Source organism: Silene latifolia, chromosome 10, assembly GCF_048544455.1.
Source record: "Silene latifolia isolate original U9 population chromosome 10, ASM4854445v1, whole genome shotgun sequence".
Classification (NCBI taxonomy): Eukaryota; Viridiplantae; Streptophyta; class Magnoliopsida; order Caryophyllales; family Caryophyllaceae; genus Silene; species Silene latifolia.
This window is the reverse complement of record NC_133535.1, coordinates 13,562,382-13,578,156: the sequence shown is the minus strand read 5'-3', so window position 1 is coordinate 13,578,156 and position 15,775 is coordinate 13,562,382. Positions and strand designations below refer to the sequence as shown.

At 36.1% G+C, this 15,775-nt stretch overlaps 2 protein-coding genes across 2 annotated transcripts; one reads left to right on the top strand and one right to left on the bottom strand.

The window, feature by feature from the left end:
• The first annotated feature begins 939 nt into the window (after positions 1–939).
• LOC141607497 (3-ketoacyl-CoA synthase 11-like) lies at positions 940–2,974 on the top strand. Its single transcript, XM_074426851.1, has 2 exons — positions 940–1,027; positions 1,530–2,974. The coding sequence occupies exon 2, from the start codon at positions 1,559–1,561 to the stop codon at positions 2,966–2,968; it is 1,410 nt and encodes a 469-aa protein (XP_074282952.1). The 5' UTR covers positions 940–1,027; positions 1,530–1,558; the 3' UTR covers positions 2,969–2,974.
• A 1,133-nt stretch (positions 2,975–4,107) lies between these two features.
• Positions 4,108–6,805, bottom strand: LOC141607128 (glycerol-3-phosphate acyltransferase 7-like). The gene is made up of 2 exons (XM_074426488.1): positions 6,254–6,805; positions 4,108–5,040 (listed from the first exon to the last, which is right to left on the bottom strand). The coding sequence occupies exons 1-2, from the start codon at positions 6,791–6,793 to the stop codon at positions 4,108–4,110; spliced, it is 1,473 nt and encodes a 490-aa protein (XP_074282589.1). The 5' UTR covers positions 6,794–6,805.
• Positions 6,806–15,775: the final 8,970 nt, after the last annotated feature.

The window sequence follows — 15,775 nt, the reverse complement described above, 5'->3', positions numbered from 1 at the left end:
CAATTACACCGAAGTTTACAATTACTTAGAGGGACCTAGGTAATCCAACTCCTCCACAACTTTTCCATTGTGGAGGAGTTGAATTTGAACTCTCATTGGAAAATGAAATGAAGGCATATAAGCGAAAAAAGACAACCAAATAAGTTCCAATTTTGTAATTTATGGGATTTTCCAACTCCTATAATTTATAAGGGGCAACCAAACAAGCCCTAAAAAATACGTGTATTGACTCTCTCTTCTAAAAAAAAAATGATAAATCGAATTCATGAAAATTAAACTCCCACGAGAAATTCATGTGAATTACCAAAATTCGTTTGGTTGACGATGTAGCAATTCAATTACACCGAAGTTTACAATTACCTAGAGGGACCTAGGTAATCCAACTCCTCCACAACTCTTCCATTGTGGAGGAGTTGAATTTGAAAACTCATTGGAAAATGAAATGCCTATATTATGGTGAAAAAAGGCAACCAAACAAATTCCAATTTTGTAATTTATGAGATTTTTCAACTCCCATAATTTATAAGGGGCAACCAAACAAGCCCTAAAAAATAGTGTATTGACTCTCTCTTCTAAAAAAAATGATAAATCCTCCTAATCCACAAACGACGTGCTGGTTGCAATCAATATTCGGAGAGTTTGTCACGTAATTCTCACAACTTTGCCACTCCTAATAATTACTCGATCCATTTCGGTTATTTCTTTATTTTATTTTTTGATGTCTCGGTCTATTATTTGTCTTTTAATTTTAAAAATACTGTTGATAAGTAATTTGATTTTCTACATCCAATTCGATCTTGTTATTTAATAATTGACTCTCGCCTCTTTCCAAATTAGTCATTGTGACAAATCAACAATAAACAAATAACCGAGACGGAGGAGCTACTTCCTTTATTTAAAGTAAGTTTATGCTCCCATAAATCAGCATTCCTATAATAACCTGCAACTTTTATTTTGGTCCGCACCAATTCTGTTGATGCAAGTATTGAAAGTTGAAACCAATTTCTTTCCGGCTCGAAACTTTCAGGTTTTGCACTCATTTATTTTTCACCAACAATTTTGTTGTACTCCGTCTTTATTTTGCTACAACAGATTAATACTTTAGGTTTGAAAAAAAAGAATCGTCATTTCCTGAACTCGTAAACACAAACTCAAATATCATTATACCTCCAGTGGTACAATAGCATCGTACAACCAACCCACATCTAACTGAATTTAAGTGTAACTTTTTCTGAGTTTTTTTAAGGTTTATTATTTTTATGTCTAACTAGGTCAGTTCAGAAACTTTATGATATAACTCGAATTCTTTATTTATAAAGCTCGGATTCTACACCACCAGGTGGTATAGTCTACTAACTGAAACACAAAATATGGTTACTTAAAGTTTTCCAGTTGAAAAATTAGATATTTCGCGCAAAGTGTCAAATCTCCAGGATACCATGTGAATTTTCCGTAAAATTTTAAATGGTTTATTTGAATTGTGTTGTATAAATAGACATTTAACATTCTTACTCTGTATTTGATTTCAGATTTGTGATTTCAGACAACAAGAGTTACAATGGCCATACTATACAAAATAAAATCAACCACCACTTATTTATTCCTAATCCTTATCATCACCATGTCAATCGATAATTCCTACTTCCATTTCCAACATCTTCGATTCGACTCGAAATGGTTGATCACTACCTTGATCATCCTTATTTTATTAGCAATCCTCTATTTCCAAACTCAACCTTACCCTGTTTATCTACTAGACTTTTCATGTTACAAACCCGACAACACTTGCAAATGTTCAAAGAAAACCCTAATGGAATTATCTCAATCTTGGGGCACATTCTCGAACGAGAGCCTCGAGTTTCAAAAAAAGGTTCTAGATCGATCAGGACTCGGTGATAACACATACTTACCCGAGTCGCTCTTACGCATTCCTTGTAATCCTTCCTTTACGGAGTCGAGGAAAGAAATCGAGGTTCTTATGTTTGGGGCTATCGACGATCTTTTTGCTAAAATCGATATTAACCCAAAAAAGCTCGGGATATTGGTTCTAAATTGTGGGCTTTATAGCCCAACTCCGTCTTTATCGGCCCAAATAGTGAACAAGTACAAGCTAAGAAGCAACATTATGAGTTACAATCTTAGTGGAATGGGTTGTAGTGCTGGAGTAATATCAATCGATCTTGCGAAGGATCTGTTACGGGTTCACAAGAACTCGTACGCGTTGGTTGTCAGTGTCGAGGCGGGGTCCACCAACTGGTACTTTGGGAATGAGAGGTCAATGTTAGTTTCCAATTGTGTGTTTCGAATTGGTGCAGCTGCAATCCTGCTTTCGAGCAAGAGGTCCGATAAAAGGTGGGCCAAGTATGACTTGGCCCACACGGTAAGGGCCCACAAAGGGGCCCACGATGAGGCCTTCGATTGTGCCTCTCTGAGGGAAGATTCTCAAGGGAAGGTAGGGATACGTTTGTCTAAGGATTTAATTGGTGTAGCTGGGAGTGCTCTTAAAGCGAATATGACCGTCTTAGGCCCATTGGTATTACCTTTGTCGGAAAAATTGATGTTTTTCGGAACTTTGGTAATAAAAAAAGTATTCAAAACGTCGAGGGTAAAGTCGTATATTCCGAATTTTAAATTAGCATTTGAGCATTTTTGTGTTCATGCTGGTGGCAGAGGTGTATTAGATGGAGTCCAGAAGAATTTGGGGCTCACAGATTGGGATATGGAGCCTTCGAGGATGACGTTGTATCGATTTGGCAACACGTCGAGCACTTCGATTTGGTATGAGCTTGCGTATACCGAATCAAAAGGGCGAATTAAGAAGGGTGACCGGATATGGCAGATTGCATTCGGGTCGGGTTTTAAGTGTAATAGTGTTGTTTGGAGAGCTTTAAGGAATGTGAATCCTACCCAAGAGAAAAATCCATGGATGGATGAAATTGATTCTTTTCCTATTGATGTTCCTATGTAATCTTTACATTAATACGAAGTATACTACTAGTTCACTTCTTTTTGGCAATGAGCGTATTATGTCGTGGGTGAGAATTGAACCTCCAACTTTATGGCTGGGATAAAAAAGCTCTTACCATTTGATCTAACTCTTGTTCTCCACCTGTGATTTGTTTACCTCATGAAAGAAGCCTTTATACTATCTGAATTACTCTTCATACTATCTGAATTACTACGTCTTAATCATGGGTCTTTTGTCAAAATAGCCATTCAATCTAAAATATATACCAAAATACCATATGTTCCCAAAATGACCATGTTAACTTAGTAATATATGAATATAAAGGTTGGGTTCTATATGGGTTTTTTTGTTAATTATGTGGCTTGATTTGGTCAACAATTTAATATGGTTATTTTGAAAAATATAATTTTGTATTGATTATTTTGGTAAATAGTTTGGAGCAAATGGCTAATTTGGCAAAAGACCCCTTAATCATCTATTTACTTTGATATTTCAATCAAAGGTGGACAAATGATTGGATGAAAGAAATATTTATTAAATAGAAGCACTACATTCTTCAAGCGTAATTAACGTGCGTGTCATGTCATGAAACCAAAGCTTAGTTTAAGTTGATGGTTGGAGTCCTAAGATCGGTTTTATACTCTAACACGTCCCCTTACACGAATGTTCTTTGGGCTTAAATTGTGGATGCAACTGCACGCCTCCCCATACCTGGTGCTAATATTCCACTTTGGAATTGAGAGGGTGAGATTCGAACCTGTGACCTTTTGATCACACTGGCTTTGATACCATATCATGAATAAGTTAATGGTTGAAGTTCCAAGATCGGTTTTATATTCTAACCGTGTGACGCCTAAGGGTTAGCAAAATTGCATTCAAGATAAAGTTTTGCAAATTCTATCAACATATGATTCTTAAGGTCGTGATACGACACGGTTTAATACTTCGTACGTGTCTTACCTGTGAAACAATCCAGATGGGGTTCAATTGATTTTGGATAATGAGTTTCTATATAATATCGCTTAACGGTCATGGTGGTCTTAAAAATCTAGATAAAATAATTTGAAGAAAAAATGGACAATAAAAGTGGAACGGAGAGAGTATAAAATTAATAAAATGCGTACAAAGTATAAGAAATATCACGGTCGAAAACTCCAATGCCTTACGAACTTCCTTAGAGCAAACCACCAAGAATTCGTAGTACTTGGCGATGGAACAATTCCATCATTCTCGGCTAACATTCTATATTTATCCTTCCGTGTGTAGTCCGTACATTGAAACCCCAATGCGTTACCCAATAAAGATTGAACATAATTAGCGACTTCGTACGGAGTTTTACCACGAATATCTTTAGCTTCCAGCTTGTCTAAAAATGTTACCTCATAGAGGGTTGTAGGGTTCATGCAATAGAACATTAAATCCATAGCCTTCCACCCTCGAGCCGTTGTCGAGTGAAAAAAATAAGGATGATAAATTAACCCCACAGGCACAATTTGATCAGTTAGCTCAGCGAATAAGGCACTAAACCTTAAAAGAAAGGGTTCACGACAAGTAGTTCCCTCAGGACAGATCACCAAGTCACCTTTCTCCAACTCTTTTCTCATTATCTCGCCGTCCATAAGGCGATTTCTAGTTAGTCGCATGGTGGGGAACGGTGCCAAAACCTCGGAAACACGTGAAAGCGAGTATGTTACAGCAGTGATCTTCCGGTGGAGGAGGTGGGATATGATGGCAGGATCGACTAACGTACGGTGGTTGCAAACAAAGAGGACCCCGCCACCTGACGTGGCAGCATTATGCCGTTGGGATGGCACGGGTCCCTTGACCTTGAAATGTGTGCCAGCAATTATATGTTCGAAAGGAAAGACACCCATTGGTATAATTAACGCGCATATAATACGAATTATTCCAATTAACACTCCCAACGGAAACCATAATATAATTACGAGGGCTGTGCTTGGTTTTGGCTTCTTAGCAAGTCGACCGTCGTGAAATATTACGGGTCGTGGTTTACTACTAGCGCCTTCAGCGTGGTCTTCCAGCGGCGGATTTTGTGCTGCTGCTGGTGCTTCCTGTTACAAATAATAGAAGTCATTAGGGTTGATAATGAGACGAGATATCCAACTATAATAGGAGGGTAGTATTAGGTGGGTAGTATTAAAACGCAAAATGATGTTGATATCATGACTTTGTTTAGATAATGAGACGATACAACTCACGAGCAGCTCAAGCTCAAGCTCGGATTGGTTAAAGCTCGATCAAAGCTCGGTTCTTGAGAGCTTGCGCTTGTCTCGATAACTTAACGAGTCACGCCAAGTTAACATTAATTCGGCTCAAAAATCCCGCGAGTAGCTCGAACTTATCTGAAAATATTACCTTGCTCTTATTTTATAAAAATATTTATCATGATTATATCTTTATTTATAATCATATCAAATATTTTCATTGATTTGGCCAATATTTTATATATAACATCTGAATCCTGTTATATGTTCGACATAGTAACTTTACGAGGGAACCCCAATGACAAATACTCGCGAGCATGGTAATAAGCTCGGGTGAGCTCGAGATCGACTCGAGCTCGAGTTTTATTTCATGAGCATAAGCTGAGTAAGGTCAATCTCGTGCTCACCTCGGCTCGTTATCACCCCTAGAAGTCATGTTATCATGTGGTTGATAATAGAAAAAAAAAAAGTGGAAATTGGAATACTCACATAAATTGCAAGAAAGTGAGCTGTATGAATGTTTGATTGCATTATTCTCAAGGAAAAAACTTGTTAAAGGATTAACCACTATATGTCCGACATTGTGACTTTATAAGGGAACCCACGATCGCTATTTTTGGTGTGCATTGGATAAACCCTCGGATACACGTAATATACTGCAAACTACTTATTGATTTGTGTTTATTTATATACAGAGCAATTTCACCATATAGGACATCGAGTTTGTTCTTCAAACCTACATAAACTCATTCTCTACAAATAGGTTCACCCATCCCCATTTACAAATTCTTATTTATTTGTGCATTAAAACACCATCCAAATTGTTCGAAAATATATGGAAAAGGATAATGATAAGGCGACACCCGGTGGCGTCGGAATTTGGGGTCACCCTCTCACCCGGTCACCACTTGGCGCCACTGGGTGACACCCAATCTCGGCGCCACTCTCTCAAATGCAATAAGTGGGAACCCCTTTAATAAAGGATGCATGTGAAAGGGTGACACCCAATTTTAGCGCCACCGAGGGCTGACGCCTTATCATTATCCAAAATATATCTGACCTGAAATGTAGTAGAACCAAAGAGGCAAGATCTTCCCAACAATAAGCAAGACTGGTGATCACCAATAACTTTATCAACCCGGCTATCGTACGAACCAACTTGCATGACAAAACCCGTGGCAAAACCAAACCGGTTCACGACTAACTCACTCCCAATAACATGATCAACCATCAAATGATCCTTAACAAACCTCTCAACCATGACCCTTGGGGTTCTAGTCACCACAACTTTATTACCATATTGGCTAAAAACTCCCCATGCACTCATATCTATATCTTCCATATAAAACTTGGGTAAAATAGCCCGACCCACGTATTCAATCTCGGATATCTGAATCCCGGCTACCGCGATAAATATAGTGAGTCTCAGCGCAACGTCTTGTTTACCCAACATGTCAAGCAAACAAATGATGGGCCAAAATAAGAGAAGTATTGCGAACCGGATTGGACCCGAGGCCTCGAATGCAATTAGCATGAAGTATGCAAATGGGTCCGGATCTTTCAAAATTGTCCTCTCTAGCTCCGCCACCACAAACCCCATTATAATTATCGTATTCAAATACGGTTTAGTTAACAAATGGGTATTCCAATTTTGAATAATGTAAGAAAATTTTAAATGGCTATGCCTACATTCATCTACGAGTATGAAATAAATGGTTTCTTAAAATGAAATTAATTTTAAGAAATTGGAATTAGTTCATGGAGGGATAATGCTGATTAATTAATTATATCAGTCAACAACAGCTAGTTATTATCATCAATCATGCGATAAATAAATTATTAAAGAGAATAATATCGAAAATAGTCGTGTTAGGCACGACTGACAATGTCTTCTAACATTATGGATGTCGTAGTAGTTTACTAAGTCAATAGGAGGGTTTTGAATGTAAAAACCATGGAGGTGCAATGATTACCAAGCAAGTCATTATACTCCAATAGACGGTATTTACTCGTGGGTTTCTACATTCATCTACCATCATGGTCTTCATCTTGTTTGAGTTTTCGGATTTTATTGTTAGAAGTAATGCAAAGGCTAATAATGTTATCTAAATATATTACTCCCTCTGTCCCGGTCATTTGTTGTCCTTTTTCATTTTTGGGTGTCTCAGTCATTTGTTGTTCTTTCTATTTTAAGAATGAACTTGATAAGTAATTTGATCATTCTCATTCAATTTGTTCCACTTGTCATTTAGTTATTGGTCCTCTCCTTCTTCCTTGGTTTTTGTGCCAAAACCAAATGACAACAATTGACCAGGGCGGAAGAAGTACATCATAGAGAAACCTTCCATTTTTCTGGTAACATAATTTCTACACTTTCTCCACTACTTGCATGATTATAGTCACTAACTCCATATTTTTGGCCCATGTTAATGGTGATGGTTAGGCCACTAACTTTATGGTTATGGTGCTAATTAACCACTATAAATATGAGAAGTGTAGTCATTTGAGATAAACATCTTCTATATCATTTACTACTTCCATATGTTAATTTTGAGCATACCATATGATCGAGTTCTAACTCTTAATAGTTGAGTACACAACTTTTAGGAGTGTTGCGTGACATTGGAGGACGACGCCTATATCGATTTGTACCGTAGTCGGGGCGATTTCGTTTCTCATTCAGTGGCCTCCATACTACGACAGAACAACATATATTCTCTCAATATATTTCGCCCCAATAGTGACCTATATTTCCAACAATTGAGAAACGAAATCTTGCCACTATTATTGTTGTTGTGTTCATCATTTTTGTCATTGGAATTATTTCTATTGGCAAATATATATGTGTTTTCGTGTATAAGATTCTGTCTGCGGTGGGTGAGACAGCACTTCGGTATTTTGGCATAACTTGATCTCTAGACCTTTGTTTGAGGCGGCGTGTAATATGCGTTGGAAAGCTAAGAAGAAGGGCTACAAGTTTGTAAAAGAAGACGTGAACAGATTCGTTGATCTTCTATCCTTAAAATGGTCAGCAAAGTCATGGTAGTATGCTGAAAGTGTATGAAGATTTATAGAAGAATGGTATTATCTATAATTTTATTGCTCAATTCCATTCTTGTGGTTAATGTATGTTCTCGAAGCTTTCCTTTAAAATATTTACGATGATAAATATGAAGGTTCGGTCAAATTATATATGCCTTAATCGTTCGTATGTTTAAGTTACTGCTTTATTTGGTATGATATGTCTATAATCTTGGCAAAATTACTCTTTGATAATTGATTTCAAGAATATGTGAATGAAATTGTTCCAAGATTTTTTATTGACAAGCAACTAGAATGATTCCCCAAGATATTGTTATGTGTATCATATGTATATCAAGCAAAATATTTCATACCTTTGGATTGATTATTTAGTTTTGATTATGAGGTGGATTAAAATTGATACTTGGTTAATGAACCAAATGTGGGTGTTAAATATTTTGTTTTCACTTGATATATTATCTTGGATATGTTTGTATGACAAACAATTAAAAATGATTAATTGTCAAAGCTTCATAAGAGTAAATTATGAAAAATATAAATTGTCATGTACGATTATATGATATCTAAACATTGAGATGATTAATGAATGAATAATGTGTATATTTTGTTTGAACGATTATGTTTGTCAATAATTTGTGGCATGACTACAAGTGGGGGAAGATGTTCAACTTATTTGATAAAATTATTCATCAAGTTTAGAGTTGATATCTCATAAATTATGAAGACTATATATGTATATCTCTGAATGTGAGGGTGTAAAGAAAATGATGATCGTATGTTTTATACGTGACTAATTAAACCAAATGTAGAAGTATTAATTTATTGGCTAATGGCTATAAATAATGGTTGTGTAAGGTTCAATTATTTATGTTACACTTGAATTGACTTATACCACACTATATGAGATTATGATGATTTTATGTGTAAGAAGTAAAATTCTTTTTGTAAAATGTGGATTTTGGGTGCAAAATCGCAAACACTTTGTGTATATTTTTCTCTATGTTATTTTATTAAAAAGAGAAAATAACAAAGAAGATTATTTGTTCTTTTAAATGACGTTAGAGCGGAACTCTATATTTAATTAAAACAACGATGCTTATGAGTTATAAGAGAACATGTTTTGACTATTCTGAGAAGTCTTACGTGTATAATTATTGTTGACTCAATGTAGCTTGTGCATTTAGTAGTACATTGTGTTTGTATACTTATTACCAAAAATGATTATTCACATTTGGTTGACTGCCTAAGGTGCAATATTGAGAATTGCACCGTGTTGGATGTCTAGAAAGATAGTGTATCAAATAAAAGGTAATGATTGACGACACGATGAGATCTATGTTGATTACATTTAATTTTCACCTGTTATGGTGATTTTATTTATGTCTGTTGAGAAGACTATTATAACCTTGTGGTTAAGGCATATTAACCTTGCAGGGTAGATGCATGGTGATAGTGAAGCTATTATTAGTTACTACTCAATTATGGGGGCATTGAGTTTTGTTTAATGTTTATATTTAACATAATGTTAATATCAACTTAATAATGCCAAAATAATGTGTATAGTGACTTGCAGATTTACACATTTTATGCAGATTTGAGATTTGAAATTTGAGATTTGAAAAAGTTGATTGAGAATTATACGCTCACAAATTATTTTTGTGAAATTTGAGTGGAGCATATTTATTTCTAAAGCTAATGGATTAAGAAAGAAAAGAAGTCATAGAATTGTTGAGGGAAATGGGACAAAAGCCTATTAGTTGAGGAATTTGTGGTGGCTACCGAAACTTGCTTATGCAAGGGTGGTCTAAAGAAGCCATAGATAACTCATACTTGTGTACACATCCCATTCCTATGACATGTACACTATACTATTTTGGAAGGTTGAAAAAATAGCTCTTACTGGTCTTATAGCCCAAAATTGGGGGGGGGGCGCGGGGGGATTCACCGCTATGTTGAGAGGTTGAGCCGTAGAGCTCTTAATGATTCTATAGCTCATGCGTGAGTGGTCTATATGGAGATAGACTTGTTTGCTACGTGAGTGTGAAGAATTGGCCTCCTTCTATGAGAGACTAGGTTATCTCTCTAAAGCACTCATGAGAATCCCAAGGTTCATTTTGCCATAAATTTGTTGAATTGTATCGCGGAACTCGTTCGGAACTTAAGGTGAAATATGTGTTTAGAACTTACCCCAGAGTCTAGGAGTTCAAGATTCGTTCACTCTCTAGGTGATGAAAGAATTGTTCAATTTTACTATGTGTTAGTTCAAATTGAAAGATATTAATGCTTAAGTATCAATTCTTATTAATATGCTCAGAATTTTTTTTATCATTTGCATTAGTGGGGGATTGTTGGAAGTAATGCAAAGGTTAGTATTGTTGTCTAAATACATTACATCATAGAGAAGCCTTCCATTTTCCTCATACACTTTCTCCACTACTTGCATGATTATAGACACTAACTTCATGTTTTTGGCTCATGTTTATGGTGGTGATTAGGTCACTAACTTTGTGGTTATGGTGCTAATTAACCACTAAAAATATGATAAGTGTAGTCATTTGAGATAGACATCTTCAATATAATTTACTATTTTTCTATGTTAATTTTGAGCATACCATATGAATTTCAACTCCTAATAGTTGAATACACAACTTTTAGGAGTGTTGTGTGACCTTGGAGGACGATGCCTATATCGATTTGTACCGTGGTTAGGGCGATTTCGTTTCTCATTCAGTGGCCTCTATACGACGACACAACAACATATATTCTCTCAATATATCTTCGCCCTTATAGTGACCTACATTTCCAACATTTATAAGGTTTGATTAATTCGGTTGGAGTTGAATGCTGAAGTTTTTAGGTGAGTTTTTGAATAATGGTCTAGAGGAGTGTTTGATATGACGTTTTGTTAATAAATATAGCTGGTGTTATAATAATCTATCCATGTTTATCGCTTTTGTTAAAATTAAATTAAATAAAAGTAACTAGATATAGTTCATTTGGTAATTAACGGGTCTCTTTTCGTATCAAAAGATAAAAGTTTACATCCTTCTATTATTGGCGATTGGTTACTAGATCGGTAGGATGATTCGAGTTAACAAGGGATGAAGAAATTAGTTATTAACAGCTAAAAAATTCTGATAATAAGGTTAATAGCTACAAGATTGATAATCTTGATAAGTTTATCCTAAATAAATAAAAGATTAATACTCCTGAACTCGATTAGGAGTACTTGAGTTGAGGAAGGAGTTTAGGTCGGATGAATTTTGACGAGTTTGTTATTTATCGGAGTTCAATTGAAACCGAATTATTACTAGTCTGATAATCAACTTGGATACAATGCTTGAGTCTTCATTCAAACTATGTTTTCATATAAAAATCAACTTGGGCAATATTATGAAACGTAAGCATGAAAGTATAAGATGTATTATTGTATTTCTTATTTTGTCCATTACATTGTGTATATGCATCTAGACCTGGCAAAAGTATATCGAACTCGAAAAACCGATCGAAAATACCCGAATTGAAACCTGACCGTACACCCGCAAGGTATAACTGAACTTCACCCCGAAACCTGAATCGACCTGAATTGATTCGAAATTGAACCGAATTTGTAATATCCGAAATAGACCCAAAATCTAATGAACCTGAACTGTTTCAACCTGAATTGTTTTAATCTGAACTGATATATACCTGAACCGATTTCAACCCGTACATTGATGACAGAAACCCAACATTGAAACCCGAAATGACCTGAATGTACCTAGGCGCCACATTTAGGGTGTCTTTTTGTACATGAGTGTCAATGAATTAATTCAGGTCGATTCATGATATACGATTAATTTGCGCCGAATTTCCCTCTTTCTTTACGCATTCCGACTCATATCGAGTCGGTTTTGTGTGCCTTTCCTTGCTTTTTGTGCCCAATCCCCGTACTTGTGATTTTGTGTATCCTTTTACAGGAACCGATCCGAGTATAGAGGAATTGGGGCAAGAAAGGCACCCCATTGCCTTTACATGAAGAAGAGGTGAAGAAAATTGAATGTAGTGTTCGCATTGCGGGAGGCGGCAGCTGCCCACCGGCAGAACACCTCCTCGGCCAAGCCAAAGAAGTTGTTTCGCGGCGGGCGGCGGCCGCCCACCGGTAGAACACAGCGGCAGAAGAATTAATTGAAGTCTTAGAGGAAAAAGAAGCTTGACCTCATTGGGGAGGAGCACTGCAATGGCCAACCGGTATAACACATCTCAAGGAAGAAGAAAAAGACCTGAAGGTAGTGTTCTGCCGGCATGCCGGCAGCCGGTCCACCGGCAGAACACACTTGCCAGATATTTTGTTTAATTTGACGGTTCTGCCGGTAGGAGGACCGGCAGCCGGTCCACCGACAGAACGCAACAGCAGCGGATTTTGGGCTTTTTCTCTTCTTTTCTCCTCTTTTTTTCTTAATCTTATGCAAGCTTATAAATACCCCTCCCTTAACCCTTTGTACACATAACCCTAGATCTGAGAATATTTCCTTTTCCAAGTTTCAAACTTTGTTAATCATTTTGTTAATCATTCCTTAACTAGACTAGTTCTTCAATTAATTAGTAATTGAAATTGGGTTGTAAGAAGATTGAAGGTTCCTCCTTCTTTATTTTTTTATCCTAATTCCTTTCTTGCTATTGAGTTGGTATTATTTCTCTCCCTATTTTCATTTGTTTACATTTGCTTTTCCTTCAAGTTTGTTTGATTGTTTATGTTAAATTTGCATTTTTGTTGTTTGATTGTTGTTGTTTTCACCATTGTTCATCTTTTCATTGTTCATCTTTTCTTTGATTCTCTTTCCTTTGTTCATCTTTTGTTATTTACACCCAAAGATTCAATCTTTGAGTGGATTGTGTTAAAGATTGTGTCTTTTAGTTTGTTCATCCTTGTCCCCACTAAACTAAAAGAATAAGAAAACTCAAATTTTTCCCGCCTAAATGCATTCTCCTATAAATGGGTCTATTTTTTTTGTTATCTTACTTCACTACAATTCAATACATTAGTGGGCCAACGAAAAATTCAACGTGGATGCATTCTCCTATAAATGGGCCTATTTTTTTGTTATCTTACTTCACTACAATTCAATACATTAGTGGGCCAACGAAAAATTCAATATATAAGTATAATTTTTCCTGTAAAACTAGAAACTCGGTGGCCCCCAAACATTGATATTTTATATTAATATTATCTTAATTAATAATAATAGAATTTTCATAACTATTTACGCAATCTTTGCCACAAATAAAATATTCAGTATCCTATATTTCTATACACAGAAAAGTTCTAACTCCAAACACTATAGTGTTTGTATAAAGTATAATATAGATTATAGAGTATAATTAATACAAATAAAATCTCCAAAATTTTATGATGTATAAATAATTTTGATGTATAAATTAATTTTGCCATTTTAAATAACGTATAAAAATTACCTATGATGTATAAATAAATTTTGACATTGAAACTGAGTTTGATTAAAGCTAAGTAAAAAAACCAAGTGATTATATAAATAAAACATGTCAACTTCGCTCTTTTTAATCTTTCCATCTTATACAACTATACAAGCTAACATGTTTTAATGTCCAATATAAAAATGTGATATTATTATTGTTATTTTGTGCTTTTTTATATATTCTTTTCATAAAAAGATATAGGATGTTATCATTATTTTTAATAATAAAAATAGGTTCATACAAAAATAACTTAATATAAAATTCCTTTGAATAATAAACTTTTTTTTATAATATTACTAACATTATAATCAGTACATCACAACATACTATTATAACTACAACATACTATTATAACTACAACTCATTTATGTGAAAATTAAAGCTCAATTAATATAATCCTTACAAATATCGTGCTTTAGCACGAGATCTCAACTAGTTATTAGATTAAACCATCTTTCTTCATAATTATTGTTGGATTGTTGCATGTTTAGAAGTAAAATTCATCCTCCCACCATGTTTATGCTTAAAGACTCCATCTTTATTGTTTATTTTGCCTTTAGAAACATGATTAGTGAGTAGTCTCCTTCTAGGACTCGGTTTGACCCGATATGGGTACTTTCACTAATTAATCATCATTAAGGCTAATTTGTGGGGAAAATTGGTGAGGGTAGTTTAGAGGAATTTGCATGCTTAAGGTTTGGTTTTCGGGTAGTGTCGACTTTTGACCCTTGTCCACCAACGAGAGTTGGTTAGGTCGTTAGTTGGGTATTTGGGAACCGAACCTTGTAGCCGACTAAGGTTGAGAGCGAAATGGAGAACCGAGGGAGGGTGCTTCTAGATTAGTGTTTGAAATCGACCCTCGAGAGAGGGAGTGGGATGACCCGGATTACGATGAGGGTTTAATGACCTTGACCATTTACTTGACCTCCTTGGGAAAATGCATGTTCTTGGGGTTGTCGGGTTTTGAGTTAGGGATACCGGCTTTCGAACCCGAGAGGGGGGTTAGTCGGGGTAGCTAGTGTCCTATTGCGAACCCGAGAGGGAGGTTCTAGGCGAATTAGAGCCATCTCCCCCTTACCTTCCTACCCCTTTTGATTAGCCGAGACGATTAGTATGTGGAATTACTTATATTCGTGGGAGAACCGAGTTCTAGTCCTTCCCATTATTTGATCTATTCTATATCATTTAGCTTGTTCTTATCTTGTCTAGTTTATAGCCTTTAAATTTGTTAGTTTAGTGCTAGTTCGTTACCACCCTCTTTTTTTTTTATCGACTTAGCTAAGCTCGTGAATTAGAACGATTAGTACTCCACCTACTCCTTGTGGGATCGACCCTCTAAAGTGTACAACGATAAAATCGTGCACTTGCGAGGTATTACTTGATACCATCAAGTTTTTGGCGCCGTTGCCGGGGAGTACGGCTTGATATTAATCGTTTTTGTTCTAGTTTAGACTAAGTCCTTTGTTACTAATCCTTTCTTTCAAGTGCTTAGGTCTTTTGCATGAGTAGGCGACGAAGAAGAGGTCAACCAACATATCCACTTGATCGCGAAATTGAAACCACGGCAAGAAGACTTAATTCTCTAAGAAGAAGGGGTTTACTTGATACACCACCTATTGAAGAAGGTAATCACCAAGAAGCTACCGAAGTGTTTGAAAATCCTTTTGGGGTTTTAGAAGAAGAACCTAACACCATGGGTGATCCGGTTCCGATAAGAGAGACTATGGCTCCTAAGCACATAGTCAATCCAAGCATCCAAAGGCCACGAATTCAAGCTAATAACTTTGAGATTAAAAATGCCTTGCTCAACCTTGTTCAAGACAATCAATTTGGAGGAGGTCCCTTGGAGAACCCAAATGATCATCTAAATGACTTCCTTGAAAATTGTGATATATACAAGTCAAATGTGGTATCCGATGACGCGGTTCGCCTTAGGTTGTTCCCCCGTTCTCTTAGGGGTTCGGCCAAGGATTGGTTGAAGAATTGTGACCCGGATTCCTTCAAAACATGGGATGAGTTGGCTTCGGCATTTTTGAACAAATATTTCCTACCCTCAAGAACGGCC